Source organism: Euwallacea fornicatus, chromosome 16 (genome assembly GCF_040115645.1).
Source record: "Euwallacea fornicatus isolate EFF26 chromosome 16, ASM4011564v1, whole genome shotgun sequence".
Classification (NCBI taxonomy): domain Eukaryota; kingdom Metazoa; phylum Arthropoda; class Insecta; order Coleoptera; family Curculionidae; genus Euwallacea; species Euwallacea fornicatus.
Genome location: NC_089556.1, coordinates 2,494,545 through 2,510,287, shown reverse-complemented (window position 1 = coordinate 2,510,287; position 15,743 = coordinate 2,494,545). Strand labels below are relative to the sequence as shown.

At 37.3% G+C, this 15,743-nt stretch overlaps 2 protein-coding genes across 2 annotated transcripts in view; both read left to right on the top strand.

Annotated features, from left to right (window-relative positions):
* The window catches only part of LOC136344100 (limbic system-associated membrane protein-like), a 59,288-nt gene extending 51,617 nt beyond the window's left edge, over window positions 1-7,671 (top strand). Inside the window, exons 7-10 of the mRNA XM_066291225.1 lie at window positions 5,829-6,010; window positions 6,271-6,364; window positions 6,414-6,611; window positions 6,661-7,671. Coding sequence (XP_066147322.1) covers window positions 5,829-6,010; window positions 6,271-6,364; window positions 6,414-6,611; window positions 6,661-6,854 — 668 coding nt within the window. The 3' untranslated portion in view covers window positions 6,855-7,671. The remainder of the gene's footprint in view (window positions 1-5,828; window positions 6,011-6,270; window positions 6,365-6,413; window positions 6,612-6,660) is intronic.
* Window positions 7,672-11,703: 4,032 nt separating this feature from the next.
* Window positions 11,704-15,010, top strand: Spn28Dc (Serpin 28Dc). The gene is made up of 8 exons (XM_066291216.1): window positions 11,704-11,896; window positions 12,024-12,160; window positions 12,216-12,387; window positions 12,439-12,659; window positions 12,718-12,962; window positions 14,055-14,387; window positions 14,441-14,720; window positions 14,774-15,010. Exons 2-8 carry the CDS (start codon window positions 12,026-12,028, stop codon window positions 14,963-14,965), a joined length of 1,578 nt encoding a protein of 525 aa, XP_066147313.1. The 5' UTR covers window positions 11,704-11,896; window positions 12,024-12,025; the 3' UTR covers window positions 14,966-15,010.
* Window positions 15,011-15,743: the final 733 nt, after the last annotated feature.

Genomic DNA, 15,743 nt, shown 5'->3' with positions numbered 1-15,743 from the left:
CTCTTCATTGACGAGTCTAGGTTAACTTCAGAATCTGATAATCGACGTGTTCTGATTTGGCGTGACCTCAGAACACGAAACAATCATCAATTTGTGAGAGAAATATCTCAGTTTGAAGGTGGCGGTATCATGGTACGGGGGATATTAGGCTTGGCGGACATACAGATCTTTATTTCATCGACGATTGTTCCTTAAAGGCCAACGGGGAGCTTAATGAAATACTTCAACCTACTATAATGTCGTTTGTTAGAGCAATAGGTAATCAATTCATATTTATAGGCAACAATGCTCGTCAACATTGCGCTAACATTGTGAATAACTGATTGGATGAAATCAATATTGAGAGAACGGTACGACCTGCCAATTCTCCAGATGGGAATCCAATTGAACATGCTTGAGATACTATGGAAAGGCGTGCTGCAAGCAGAAATTTACCACCTCGAATTATTCCAAATCTTCGAAATGCCCTAAATGAAGAATGGAATGGAATTCCTCAAGACATATTTGAGAAATTGGTTGAATCAATATCATCAGGATGCCAAACCTTTTTAGCGGCAAGAGGAGGTCATACTCGTTATTAGAAATTCATTTTTGTACTAAATTAATAAATCACGAATTCAAATTAAATTGGAAAACCATCGCCTTTCAATATAAAAATTTGCACTATTTTAAACAGGACTGTCACAACTGGTCAAATCAAGTTTGAACAACAAGAAGTGCTTTATTTTATCAACAAAAAACTGTTAAAACAATATTTTAAAATATTCCGTAATTGTTTTGGCCAGTGCATTTGGACATTTAAAAAAACAAATTAAATCCATATTTACGCGATACGGTGCCGCAAAAACGCAAGTTTCCACGTGAAAACGACACAAACCATACGTCAAAATTAGTGCAAAAATATTTAGTTGAAGAAAACATTGATGTTTTGAAGTGGCCGTCGCAGAGTCCCGATCTCAACCCCATTGAGAACTTATGGGGTATACTGGATAGGAAAATAAGATCAAATCAAATTAAAAATCAGCAGGAATTTTTTGAAAAATTAGAAAATACGTGGACCGGCATGGATCGAACAAAAATTGAAAAATTAATTCAGTGCATGCCGAAGCGATATGGCTAGCTGTTCGGGCCGCAGGGGCAACACACTAAATATTAATTAAACTAAAAATTTGCTTTATTTTTAGTGCTTTAAAGTTCTAACCATTTTGTCCAGGTTTAAAACAAGATTTATTTGTTTACACATTTCAATGTACATTACGCGCATTTGGAATATATTACCAAATGAATACTAAGGACGATGTAGTAATCTAGAGTTTACCTATTAAATATTAGCAAAATATTTCAAATTAAAAAAGAGTTCCATCCTTTTTGCCTAATACTGTGCATTCATTGAAAAGCATCTGTGCAGAAAAATGTTCAACTTTAGAGTCTTCAAATTTACCACCCTCAAACCGTACGTTTCTCTTCTCCGAAGTGGTGCTACCCCTTATTATTTAAAATTTTGCTTCAGTCTCAACTACACCAATTTTTCTGCAGATCCGTGTTCATGCCATCGGAACGCACAACAACATTGATATGAATGGCATATCGCCAGACGATCGATCATACTTTGCAGTTTAAAGCCTGAAACCATATGAAGCTCAACACGGGACATCCAACTTTTAATCTCTTTGATGGGATGAATTCGTTTCACGTAACCTTCCAATATTCACTCTTGCTTGTTTGTATCTTAAAACTTTCCGCATTGAAAAGCTTCCTCTTTGCGTTCAAACCTCATCTAAATACCGTACGTGATCTAATTAAAAACTTTTCAAATTGGAACTTTAAAAATACAAGTTTTCCATTAGAACAGCCTGTGAAAGTAAGGCGATTTCGGGTGATTTTCATTCGTGTTACGTTTTTTCTTCATTTCACCGAAAAGTTTCCCAGATGAATATGCAAAAGCACAATTGGGACGTTTGTAACTCTTTCACTCACGCAGAGAGGAATTTATTCGAAAATTATTTCAATCGTTTAGTTAGGGATATTTCGAATGGGGAGCATTGTGTAAGGCCTAAAAGTCAACCGTGGTGCCACAGAGAGAGAGTTTAATGAATAAACCGCGGTTTCGATCTGTCTTTTATAAATCCAAAACTTGATTTATATCGGATACCAACGCGAAATTAAACTACCGCAACTGTTGTATTTGGGTTTAGCTGTTATGCCGAAACTACCAATAATATTGGCAAGTTCTGGAACACAGAGGAAAATGCATAACGGTGGTTTCGACTTCATAATAGTGCCTCAATATCGTTTTTCACTAAAAGGCCCTATTTAATTCCGAAATGATTAAAAGTCCCGGAATATCCAGACCCGAAATGTTCGCTAGTCAATAAGGTTAAGTCTTACCTCCTCTTAAGGTTAAAAACTTCTTCTTTGAAATCCAATAAATAGTAGTCGGGTAATCTCATCGAGGGGGAAACATCAGATTGGGCCGAATTGATTTTCACCGTCTAAATAAAAAGAAAATAATCAAAATAAGCCGAACAACCGACGTTTAATCTCTAAAATTAATGGAAAAAAAGGCGGCTCCGCAAATTCCAAATCGGATCCGGGACTGCAAATTATTCACGATTAAAGCCTTTACTGGGAATTAACGACATTAGAGAAGAGCGGATTCTGCAATAAAGTTAAAAATATACCCTGGTATTCTTTGCCATGACAAATTTAATTTTGTTGGAGGTTTTTTTTAAATGGCAGGAAAGGTTTTAATTTGCGGCGAATTCTAGAAAAAAAAAATCGAAAGCCGGTAAGACTTAATAATGAAGAACTTAGCCGCCATTGTTACGGGGAAATGTTTATATTTTATTTTCATCTACGTGGACGCAGGAGGTTTTAAAATTAAACCGCACTCTATCCACACAATTTAGCCACCGGAATGGTAAATCTCCAACTGACCAAACAGTAAATTATTTCTTTACCTACCCCTCACCTCGTTACTAGGCGCGCCTAATTGGCACTAACCCAAGTAAAAACTTTACTAGCGTTTAATTAAATTTTATAGCCGTTTCAAATAGGTGCATTAACGTAGACTGTAAACTTTTTTGGTCTGGTGAGAGCAATATTTCGACCTCGTTGATCTTAAAACTCTTTGGCCTTATAAAGGTTTTATTGTAATACAACAAAATAGCGCTAAATACCATTATTTATTTTGCTTTGGATTCAAACGCTGTGGTTTTATGGTTGTTTAATACGAGACATAAAACACGTTGTTTTATAGTTTATTGAGTAGGATTCATAGCGTGGTCCTGCCGAGGTCTCGTGGGAACCTTTCGGTTTTAATTTTCAGCCGGACGTCCTAGCATAGTTCTTGCACCAGGGTGCTAGTTTCTTCTAATAGATAGGTTTTTTTAGTTTCTTTGCAACAGAGTTTTATGGCCAGCACTTCAGGAATGGCAAAGAAACGGCATTTGAAAATGGTGTTTTTTCCAAGTTACAGAGTCCTCAGAGCTCCTCAATTCAAATTTCAATCTTATGATCCAATCAACGTATGCTGCACCGCAAAATTAACGTATATTCGAAATGTTTACGTATTTTTCTTTTTTATGATTTTAGAGTAAATATTTTACGCTTACCAACGTAGTATAACCAAGACTGTCAATAGATCTAACTTGACGGAATTAATAAGGAGTACATTTAAATGAATACCCGGTGTACCAAATAATTACATAACTTTTTTTCGTTAATTTGCACAAGCAAATGAATATTTAATACCGTGTATTGCCCCCTCTTGCTCTGATTACTGCTTCACACCTCCTCGGTGTACTTGAAATTAAGTTTCTAATGTAATCTTGATTAATGTGATCCCGCATTTCCGTGATCTTCAATGACAGCTCATTTAAGTCCCTAGCGAGATCCCGTAAGGTTCTAACTTGTCGTCCCATGTTGTCTCATAAATGTTCGATGGGGTTCAGATCAGAGTTTCTTGCCGGCCAAGGCAACGTTTGAATTTTCACATCTTCGAGGTATTTTAGTACTACTCGTGCCAGGTGTGCACGTGCATTATCGTGCAACAATAAAAATTCCTCACCGATAAATGAGGTATATGGCACTACATGGGGTCTAAAATGTCTGTTATGTATTGGTGGGATGTCAAAGCACCGTTCTGAAGCACAGCTAACTCCTTGCGACCCTCCAAGTTAATGTCTCCCCGTATCATAGCAGATCCACCTCCATGACTCACAGTTCCGACTATGTTGCACTGGGCGTATCGCTCTCCAGGACGTCGACACGCTCTCCTATGACGATTATCATTAAAAAGACAAAGTCGAGACTCATACGTAAAGAGTACGTTGCCCCATTGACGATCTCCCCAATTTTGGTTGGTTGTGCTGACGGTGCCTTCGATGTTCTACAGTCAATAAGGGACCGCTTGCAGCCCTATAGAGAGTAATGTTGCTTTGTGCCGTCCTTCTGCTCACTGTATCTTGACTGTTATGAAAGTCATAACGACGAGAAAACTTCTGCTACAACGCAATATTTGTAATGAATCGACTTCGCAAAGCTTACAGTCGCAAAAATCGATCTCGGTTATTCGTTGTCAACTTTTGTCGTTCTTGTTTAGATCTTCTTTGACTCGTACCAGTCTTCCGAAACCGTGTGAGTGCTCTGGAGAGCGTAGATTGTGCAACTCCCAATCGTAGCGCGATTTGAACTCTTGGCAAACCTACTTCCGCAAATGCCACAGCAGCTGTACATTCCTCCACCGAAATATTTCTCCTTTTGTGGATATTTTGAGCCATTTATTTCCAAGAACAAAATTTTATATTCACAAAATGCACTGAAAAAATAATCCAACCGAACTTAAATGAGGTATACAACCTTCACGTCAAAATTGCTCTTTAAGCAACTTTGAGTATTTTGTGAGTAACTGTTGTTATTTTACAAATAAATGTGTAAAAAAATTAGGAAAAAGCTTTGAGAGTGATAGAAAAATCATTTCAAATCAGTAACGCGCAATATGGATATTTTCGGAGGCAGATTTTTCAATTTTCAAAAATATGTGTTAATTTTGCGGTGCTGTGTATGTATATGATTTCTATGATATCTGTGATACACCTTTGACGGCTTGTTAAACGAACCCTCGAAAGCTTGTAGCGGTCACGTGGTGATAAGGAAAAGATGATAATGACAAAGATTTATTTGTTGGTTTTATATTTTACTCTAAAATTATTACTTTGGTTAGTGCACGTGAGGGAACAATGTACTTAGTGGTTTTATAATTAAAAAAATCTAGATGAGCTTTTATATCCTTTTCATACAAGGTTAATCAAATTTTACTCATACAAAGTCCCGGTCCTAACACAATATAATCCCTGAGCACACGTTTAATACTTTCGTTGGACGAAATAAAAACGGTCCAACGACGATAAACCAACTTTTAATTTGTTTGGAAATAAACCCTTCGTCGTGGAAAATCCCTGGCCCTTTTAGGATTGCGCAACTGGACTTACGTTAAAATAACTTTTTCATTTAGCCTGTATTTTAAAGCGGGGTCAAAGCAATTTGGGAACATATTGTGATTTAGGTGGGGCTAATGCGTGTCCAACATTGAAATAATGGAATGAGGTCTAGAGACGTCATTTATGAGTGTCCAGAATCGGTAGAGGATGATAAATATTATTCACTTTTGTGGGAAAAGTAGGGGATATTAATGTTCTTAATAAGTGGAGGCTCTTAGGAAATGTTATTTGTCTGGATTTCCCATGACACACAGGCTGATGCACCGAACTCTCTATTCAGGCAATAAAGCATGTGAAAAAATCCTTCTTAAGGGTCCTACTTTTCAGATCCCCCAAGGATATATGAAAAAGAAGTCATCGTTTATGGATATGTAGGGGGAGCTGTAAATTTGACGTGCAAAGTTGAAGCGGAGCCTCCACCCACGTTTAAATGGTTCCAAAAGAATAATAGAATTAAGATAATTGGAAGGGAATTGCGAGATTCGAACCCGAAAGTCTCAGTTCTATCGGTAAGGTCTTTTATTTGGCTGCATTATGTCCGGTATGCAGGACATAACGGGTGCATACCTGTAAAGGAAACTAAAGGTCTATTAATGTCGAACCAAAGGTCAACACTTCACCTCTGTATTAAGAATTCACTTTCAAGTCACCCCAAATTAAGAAGATTAAATTTTGCTTATGCCTAAATTCAACAAAAACCGTTCAAGGCACTAATTACCCTTCCCCCTCCTTCAAATCGTTGTCTACTTATTGAATTTGTCCGTTGTAGCTCATCCTTCAAGACAACAAAGACTTCGGCGAGTACAAATGTGAAGCGGAGAACTCAGAAGGAACCGTTCAATCGAGGTTCAGCTTACTGAACGGTTCGCAAGCGGTCGAACTCAAAACCCACATTACAACGTTAAATTTCAGGTACGCAACCATCGGCACCCGTTGCCGTGGAAGTGCGGAGTTCCAGCCCCACTTCCATGGTTGTTTACGTAGAAGAACCAGATATAACCGACTTGGAGAACAAAACCGGCATGAGACCTAATGGTATTCTCGTTGAATATAGAAGTAAAGATGACGAACCTTCTTACTGGCACGCTCAAAACTTTAAGTTGGCTGAAGGTATGAAATCGTTTGTGCCGTAATGTGTGCAGGATCTATTGATTTTCAGACAAACTGTACACCGTCTCAAATCTGACCGCAAACACGACATACCAAGTAAGAGCTGCCACACTAAATCCTGCAGGCTCAAGTGATTTCACCAATAATACCGCATATACAACCACCTCTTCAGCGGTGATTCTTTCTGGCAACATGCCCATCTTCCTTTACGCTTTGGTCACTATACCCATTTCACTTATTTGATGCTTCACGTAGGAGTTAACTTTATTAGAAAAATACTAATTAACTAATTTATCAGGGCAAAATTAAGCGAGTTTACCGACGGTGTTTTGCCTGTTAAATTTTAATTCCATGAGGTACTTGGTTCCCATATAGGTACCGTTAATAACACAAAAAGACTGCTTTATGCTAGTTCGTATACATAATGTAAGAAAATCTTTTTGGTTGTACTATTAGGTCTTTTTTATTCAACAGTTGTAACTATCGAAAAGATTAATGCGATTATTTTTCCTTTCTTTTTCAGAAACCTTGCTATTTAGGAGCACCGTTAAACATTATATCAAATTATCTTTTGCTTCCTTTGATATGCCCTTTTTTCATTTAATGTAAATAAGGACACTTAGTAGAGGGAAGGAGATACAATGTTGTGATTCCGTAGTCTCTCTGCCTGTGAATCTTTAGATAGAATAAGAAACTGAATAAAATTATAAGGAAAAGTATAATAAAACGTGAGCCCGTCGAAATGCATGTTTATTATAATATTGCACTAATTTACTAATTTCATGAATATAATATAAAATAACGAAAACCATTTATGCTTTAATGTGTATACTTACATAATATAATAACTATTCTTATTCTATACATAATGTGATATTTTTCGGTTTGACATGGATATTTTAGCTTTGTTGTTGTAAATGTTTATGAGAATCGTATAAATATTGTTGTGCCAATTGGGGAATCAATTATGAGCTTTTAATGTATATATGACCTGATGTATGTTAAATAGTTTAGGCGACATGCGCTAAGATGTAAATAAAGTAATTTTAAACTTGTCAAAGTTTTTTTTTACATTTTGATAGCAGCGAAATGACCAGAACTCCCTAAATCAAATGCACTAATTTCATCTCGCGCTTTCCTTCTGGACTCCCACTGGAACTCCTCCAAACACTACACATGCACGATCGACTTTCCTACTCATTACCTGCCTGCTTTTTTGCAAATTACAGCATCATACTTTGTCGAATTTTACAAACTTTCCTGGATAACAGGTGCAAGCATTCAAAACCTTCACGTTTAGTGGAGCTTTTTAAAATCTTTTACGTTTCGTAAGATTCACTTCATACCGGAACACAATTGGATAAAAAAATATGTTTATTCACAGGGGATGTGCTCTGAGCCGAACTAGCAGCAACACGCCGTCAAAAAACGCCTAATTACTACATTTATCAAGATATCAATCGCTGAATTTAATAAATTAATTTGACGAATTAATTTAATAAATCAATTTAATAACTTGATTTTGAGCTAACGAACGGGTCGATTTTCAAACTCGCCCGCAAAATTACCTTTGGATTTCTACTTAAGGTTTCTACCGGGGAGCTATTTTATTGTTAGTTTTTCATTTCGAAAATATCCATATCAAATTCATTTTAAAAGGTCACGTAATCGCCATATTGGTTTTTGGATTAGATTTTCTTATGCACCGAGTGGCGGGATTTGATCTATAGAATTTTGATTAAGAATTGGCTTGTTTTTCAAAGAAAACGTATTTTTAAAGCCCGCAGTAATAAACATTAATGCATGGTTTGACTATTGATCCAATGTTATGTCTGACAATATTCCAATTATTTGTTACACTTGCTGGGAAAATTAAAAATTGAAATTTAAAATGTAAAATGAAGTAAAGATGTCTAGGAATTAAGTGGAACGCAGTGGTAGGAAGAAAATACTCGTATAAAAGTACAATTTTTGGCGCTCAAAGGTACTAAAAAAAAAAAAATAGGTTCCTGATATTTCCTTACTATGAAATGCAGTGGATGACAAAGTTCCCAAAATCTCAAATTAATCAATTGAATAATTACTCGCCCAAAGCTCCGTATGCGGTATAAACTTCCGACGCGCCGCATAGATGCCGCCAGCATACTAACATACCGCATCTTCAGAGACAATTTCATTCTAACGTAAATGGTGGTCGAAGATGGCCCCAAAAGTTGAATCGAGGTAGGGCCCGAGTTGAGGGCAAAGATGGACCAAGCCCCCATGTAGGGAATGATAGGCTAAGCTCCATCAACCCAGATTACCTGAAAGTAAAAGAAACGGGTAATTAGTTAAAGAAAACCTCACAGTGGATGTTTAATCGTAAACGTAAGGTATTGAATAAGCCATTTAATTTGATAATATAATAGCAGTCCGAGGGCGTACTACCTCTGATCTTTCAAGATCTACTTGAGGGTATTTTTAATGATCTCCATTTCCACGCTCGGAAAATATCCGAACGACTGGGCAAGCTACACATGATTATAATTTGGTAATTTAAATAAATTTCCCGGGATGTTTTTCCTGCTCTTTTTTCAAGAGAGAGAAATACATGAAGCGTGCTACGTTTCCAGGTTGTTTATTTTTGAAATTCTGATTAATTAAATTGAATTCAGTTGTTATAAAGCGGATTTCCCACCGTGCTGAACATTTTTCAATAACTTGCCTAGATTATTAAAAAAATTAACTAACGCCCTTCTTGTGCTCTAGTTTTCAGGTTAATTACCATTCTTGAGAAAAGCTGTTCTCGGCGTTGAATATTCTCGCGGTTTGCTTTTCTTGAACTGATTGAATAGACGCGTTGAAGATCACGGATATCAATCACATTTGATAATTATAAAATTTGGTCAATAAATAATTTATTTTTAATATTTTTGGAATTTATAGATAGTAAAAACAGAGGAACTGCGTGTACCTCGTGCGTTATGTCTCCGTACCGTCCCTGACTCATTGTCTGATCACGCATAGTAATTCAACCCGTATAGATATAGAGACAAAAACAGGTGTAATTAAATATTGAACAAATATTAAATTATAACGTTAGAAATAGATTCAAAGAATCACATGGGAAGAATAACTGAAAGCATCAAAAGAGTTTGCATTAACTATATTTTCTAAGCTCAAAATTCAATTTCCATTTTTGGATTAATCTTCAAATCTGTATTTTTAATCGTAGTAGAACAAACAAAAGAATTTTTTTAACTTCGATAAGCTGCAAGTACCCACACGGTACAAGACAAATGTTACCTAAATATTGTTACGACTGGCAGCTGCCGTCGTAACCATTTTTCCCCTTGACATATTGACCTGTTTAGCATAATTTGATACAATACTATTTTTTTGCTCGTTTTAAATTGAAAAATGTTTTCGTAAGCCCATGGTTTATTAGCATAAAGTATGCATATCGTAACTAAACTACGCAAAAGCAGTTTGGATCACGTTATTTTTCTTTACTAAAAAAAAGAGGAATGTAAGATATTATTTAGGGAATTAAAGTTATTATTGGCAATTACTGACGAAAATATTCCTACCTTAATATGGAACTAAATTAGGGAAAAACTTTTCTCGCACTTTTTGCTATTTCTCAGACTGATGCGATGCTTTTTTTGCTAAGTGTAGTTATGAAATGAAAACTATTTTGCCACCTTCTTTAATCAATGGAATAATCGCAATGCAGATTTGCTTGCCAATTCCCATTTTACAGTTTTACTTCAGGTCCTTTCGACATTTTTACTACGGACTTTGAGCTGGGGTATACTGGCAATTTCGAATTAAGGGAGAGAGCTAAAAAGCGAAAATCGTTCGAAAAACCAAGGATCATGTTTAGTTTACGTTAGTTCAAGCATTCTGAAAGTCAAAACCTATCCGCACGTTCACTCGATGACCCCTCTACGTTTCCTCCTCCGAATCCAGGGAATTAACTCCGAAGGAGGAAGAAAAGAGAGGAGATAGTTGCCGAAGGATGGATAATGGGTGAAATTCGATAGTGTCTGAACGCGGGTCTACCGAAACAAAACCAGCTCTTTGGAGCTAGTGCGATCACGAACAAGGGTGGCCATACATAAAAGCAGGATGGATTTCGTAACGCAAACAAAAACATTTTAAGAGAGATACAATAACGTCAAAGAAACAATTTCCATTGCCGAAGAAAAGATAAAAAACTTATGTCGGATCCATACATTGGGATTGGCAACATTACTCTATAGGACCAGAAAGACATAGGCAGAATGATTGGAAGGAAGAAGACTGGCGTTGTCTGGAAACTTGATTGATTGAGGGTCCTCTCAAAAAAATTTAGCATCCTAAGTTTTTGAAAGACTCCTATATTCAATTTTTCAAAAATATAGTTTTTGCAAACTTTACACCACAAGTGTTTATCAAAGTTTTACCTGTTTAACTCGTTTAAGCAAAACTAAATCAAATATTTTTTCTGACTTTTCACCCATGTAGCCAAGTCCGCAGGGTTACCAATTGGGTACCGTTTACGAGGTTCCTAAGCTGGAGACCCTTATCTTAGACGATCTACATGATTACAATATTATAACGTTTTTACGAGCAAAACCGTAACCAAACTGTAATAAGAATGAAAATAGTTCGGGAATTGTGTGGTACAAAATTCTTCAATCAAGTGCAGCATTTTGGCAGGAACTGACCATACACAACTAGATTGCAGTGAAGGAGAAAATGGTAGTTCCGAAGATTTGTACAATGTAAGTAGATCGGGCAACTGTATAAGTTACATCGACTGGTTCTATGAATGGACTTTACACAATTCTGCCCACAGGACACGCGAGTTTTCTGTCGCACTGTGCAAAAATGTATTTTTGCATCAGTGTTCATCGCCAACCACCATCAATTCCTTAATAAAATTATTGTCAATACAAATAAATTAGTGACGTATTTTTCTTTGCGATCAGTATTTTGCATTGCAAATGTTCGAAGGATAATGTTTTTCACCAAACATTGTTTTCACTAAATATGTATCTCGCACATCGCAAAGAATTACAAACAACAAACAGTTCAAAGAGAGCATTGGTGGGGAATTCCAGCTGCTAAGGTCATCCGGTTCGGACTACCATAATGATAAAATTCTATAATGAGTCTATGTTAAACCCGTCAACGCACAACAAATATCGCGACCAACAAGGGAACTTATAACATGTGAAGTGATACTTTTTAGGTATCGGGTCTTAGTAGTGACTTTAGCTATTTATTTTTCCGACTTTAGAATCCAAAGACCACAGAAGGTGAGTAATTGCTAGCAGAAAGAAAAATCTCTGTGCATTCATACGTGCGACACCATGGCAGGACACTCATCATCAAAACACAATTCAAGACGTCACAATGGATATTTAATTGCTTCCTTTATTTCAGATATGCATCACTCGCGTAATTTATTCTCCATTTTCATTTTTTTACAACTATCGACATTAATGGTACTGGCGAACAATTCTACCATATATTTCCCCCCGTCTGAATATGATTTCAATCCAGTTAGGGATACCGCTCCGGTAGTTCAGGTTTGCCTGATGAATGATGATAATAAATCAACACTCACATTTCCAGAGAATTGCCCCAAATGATTTAGAGGTACTTCGAGGCACCACAATATACGAAAAATTCGTGGACGATCTTATTTCTCAAGCAGTGGCCAAATTAACAGTGGAAATCAACCGATTGCTAATTGTTCAATCTGAAGGCGTTGAAAATGTCTTATTTTCACCCGTAAGCATCGCAGGTTCGTGAGTGCAAAATTGTGGTTATCGTTATTACATGAATGTTTTGTTAGGTGTCCTCGCTTTGGTAATGCTGGGATCCAATGGAGCCACCTTCAAACAAATCACCCAATTGTGGGGTCTTCACGTGGGGATTCCAGACATCGACAAGAAGTCGCAAATAGTCCACGAGCAACTTGCTAGAATGTTCTATAAGTTGAACCAAACTACAGGGTTTGAAGTCGGGGATGAATTGAAAGTGGCATCGGCTCTCTTTGTTCAAGATGGATATCCTGTTAGTAAACACACTAATCGATCGAATGTGAGAGTAATGAGCAATCCATTTTCTACAGATCCGGCCCGTTTATCGTTCCATAGCGGAGGATTTGTATCAAAGCAGCATAGTGAACGTGGATTTTGAGGCAAATCCTAAAGAAGCTCAGAATTTAGTAAATAATTGGGTGTCGGCCAAAACAAATCAGAAGATTAGGAACATTTTGAACGATGTTCCTCCTAGAGAGACTCAGATCATCCTGGCCAGCGCTCTGTACTTCAAAGCTGAATGGGAGCAACACTTCTTTGACGCATTAACTAAAAGGTAGATTTCTTTACATTCGATTGATCGGTGTCCTGTGCCTTACGATTCCCAGTCCCAGTCATTCATGGTGATTTCGCTAATGGTACTGCCGGTACCGTAATAAAACAAGAATTGCTGATAAGTGCCAGAGTGTGGTGCTTCTCTCAAAATCCATCTCTCTCTTCATTACACTGACGGACATATCGTTCACGCTATTTCAATCCTCTTCTGACCTTAGCATTACGTCCGATGTGTTTTCCATCACGATCCCTCCTCTTTCCATTCCAAAGTTCTCGCTAGAGAAGATAGTATGACAGGTATCGTCCTTTTGCTCATAATACCAGCAGGTGTGATTTGTGTTCTCTGTTGTTTTAAAATGTCATGTCCCATCATCGCTTGTGTGAGGATGTAGTTCCTGTCACCTCACCTTCGACCTTTCGGATCCGCTATTTTCTTGATGAAGCCCTTTATCCAGTTTTTTTACGATAACTAGAATCAATCCTTTTCTGCAAGAAAATTAAAGAACCTGTTATACAGATATGTGGGCATAACCCAAAAGCGATAACGGCTACCCAGATAGTGCTTCGTTAGCTTTCTCTCAGGATCACCAATCTCCTTCCCCCTCTCCCTATACCGCTGTGAGTTATTTCTCCCAGGACTCTGTTTCTGTCTTTAATTCCGATTTCGTCATTTGTTTTCACAATATCTCTGATCGTTTTCGAGATTACTTTCCAGTTTTCCTTGGTGCGTGTCAGCAAAATTCGATATTTTCTTTTCTAATGTTTCTCTCGTGATTGGTACTTGTTTCTCGTTTTCGTCGTGCTGATCACAGTGTTCGGTCATCGCGTGGATAATGAGATCATGGTCTATTTTACCATGTTTTGGATGCACCCATCACTCAACATCTGAGAGAAACTACTTCGTCCACCCTGTGTGCTCTTGCAATCGCAGTTGCCATTTATCCAAAGTATAATGTCATAATTTAGTTTTCTACTCTCTATAGTCTCTGAAACTAACCTGAACTAACCCAAAAGGACCTAAACCATCAATTAACCTCAATATGACCTGTATCTTTCGTTGTGTCTTTACAGTTACATAAAATAAATTTTACAGGCGTCCCTTCTTTATAAACGGAAAAAACTCCAAAGCCACAATCGAAGTAACTATGATGTCTAACGGTGGCGACTTCCCTTACTACAAAGACCACGAATTAGGCTGTGAAATCTTAGGAATGCCCTACAAGGGCAACAGAAGTACCATGTACGTGGTGATGCCGTTTAATTCTAACATCACCAGTCTCAAACAATTTGAAGCTAAAATCACTGTCGCTGATCTAAATCGCTTGGTTAGTAGAACTAAGCTTACTGGGGCAGTGATTCTCTTTCCAAAGATGAACATTGATTCAACCATAGATTTGAAGAAGACCTTACAGTTATTGGGCGTCACGTATGGCAATTTTAAACTTGAATGTAAATTGGCAGTGACGGGTGTTATTGTAGTTCCTTGTTTGATCCTAAAGAGGCCAATTTGGCCCTCCTGTCGCAGGGATTTACTCCCCAACGGGCAAGCTACTCGCCAGTAATTTCCGCCAATGTAACAAGCAGAGTCGAAACTCATCAGCCAGCTGCAAATTTAACGGAAAATACAGAAGTTCCTACTCTGGACAGCCGAATTAGAGTTTCTGAGAATATTGATAATATTCGGCAGAAGATAAATGAACAATCTACTGACAATAGATATCAGAATCCTGGATTGTATGCCAGCCAGGTTATTCATAAGGTTGGTGCATAAAAATACTTATAAGAGCAGTACTGAAATGTTTTTCTTAATAGGTATTCATGGATATAACCGAAAAGGGCACAGAAGCAGCTGCCGCGACCTCGGTGAGTTTGACCAGAGTCGGTAGCCGAGTCACATTCAGAGTCGATGTTCCATTTTTCTTCTTCATTCGACATGATGAAACTAACACGATCCTATTTTGGGGGTCAGTAGCTAGTCCGAATCCTTCCTATCAGATAGTTTAGAGTATATTCAACTGGAAAAATAAAATATAAGGCTAATTATGTTTACATTGCGTACCTCTTGATCGTGCCTCAAAAATAATTATTCTTGCGGTGTGCAGTTTTATACGATATAGACAAAAATGAGTGGAAAAGATAAGCGAAATGCGGAAATGCACGGTTTTCGAATGTATCTTATATCTACGAAACTAACGAGAGTTGAATCTATGAATCTGTGCGTTTCGTGCATATCTTCTGACTACGTTACACACCTGAGGAGCAATAGTCACCTCTATAATCTTCGATTATGCACATTACATAAAACTTTTAAGCTAATCTAAATGGATATTTGCAAAACTGTGGCCGGGCATTCCATTTAACTTTTTTCATTAAATCGTGCTGTTATTTACATTTAACATAGCCCAAATGAGATAGGACAGACGGTTATTCTTGAAGAGCGCAATTTTATAGGCCGCAGACAAAAATCCGATGAGAACCAAATGAGATGCGAAACTGCAGATTTCAAATGCATCCTGTATCTACGAAATTAACTCTAGTTGAATCGATGAATTTTCGCGTTCGTGTCATCTACACGCTCCCAATAATATCAATTGTCCAAATTTTACCGCAATTATCAACAACGTATTTTGAAGAAGTAATGGGACTTCCTGGAGCGAAGAAGAATACGGGAAAGAAACGGGAATAAATAATGAAATTTATGAAAAAAACATGTAAACAAAGCCCCACGCTTGAACTTGAACTTTGTTTAAATTCTCTTAATACGTCGAAGAAAATCGAATAT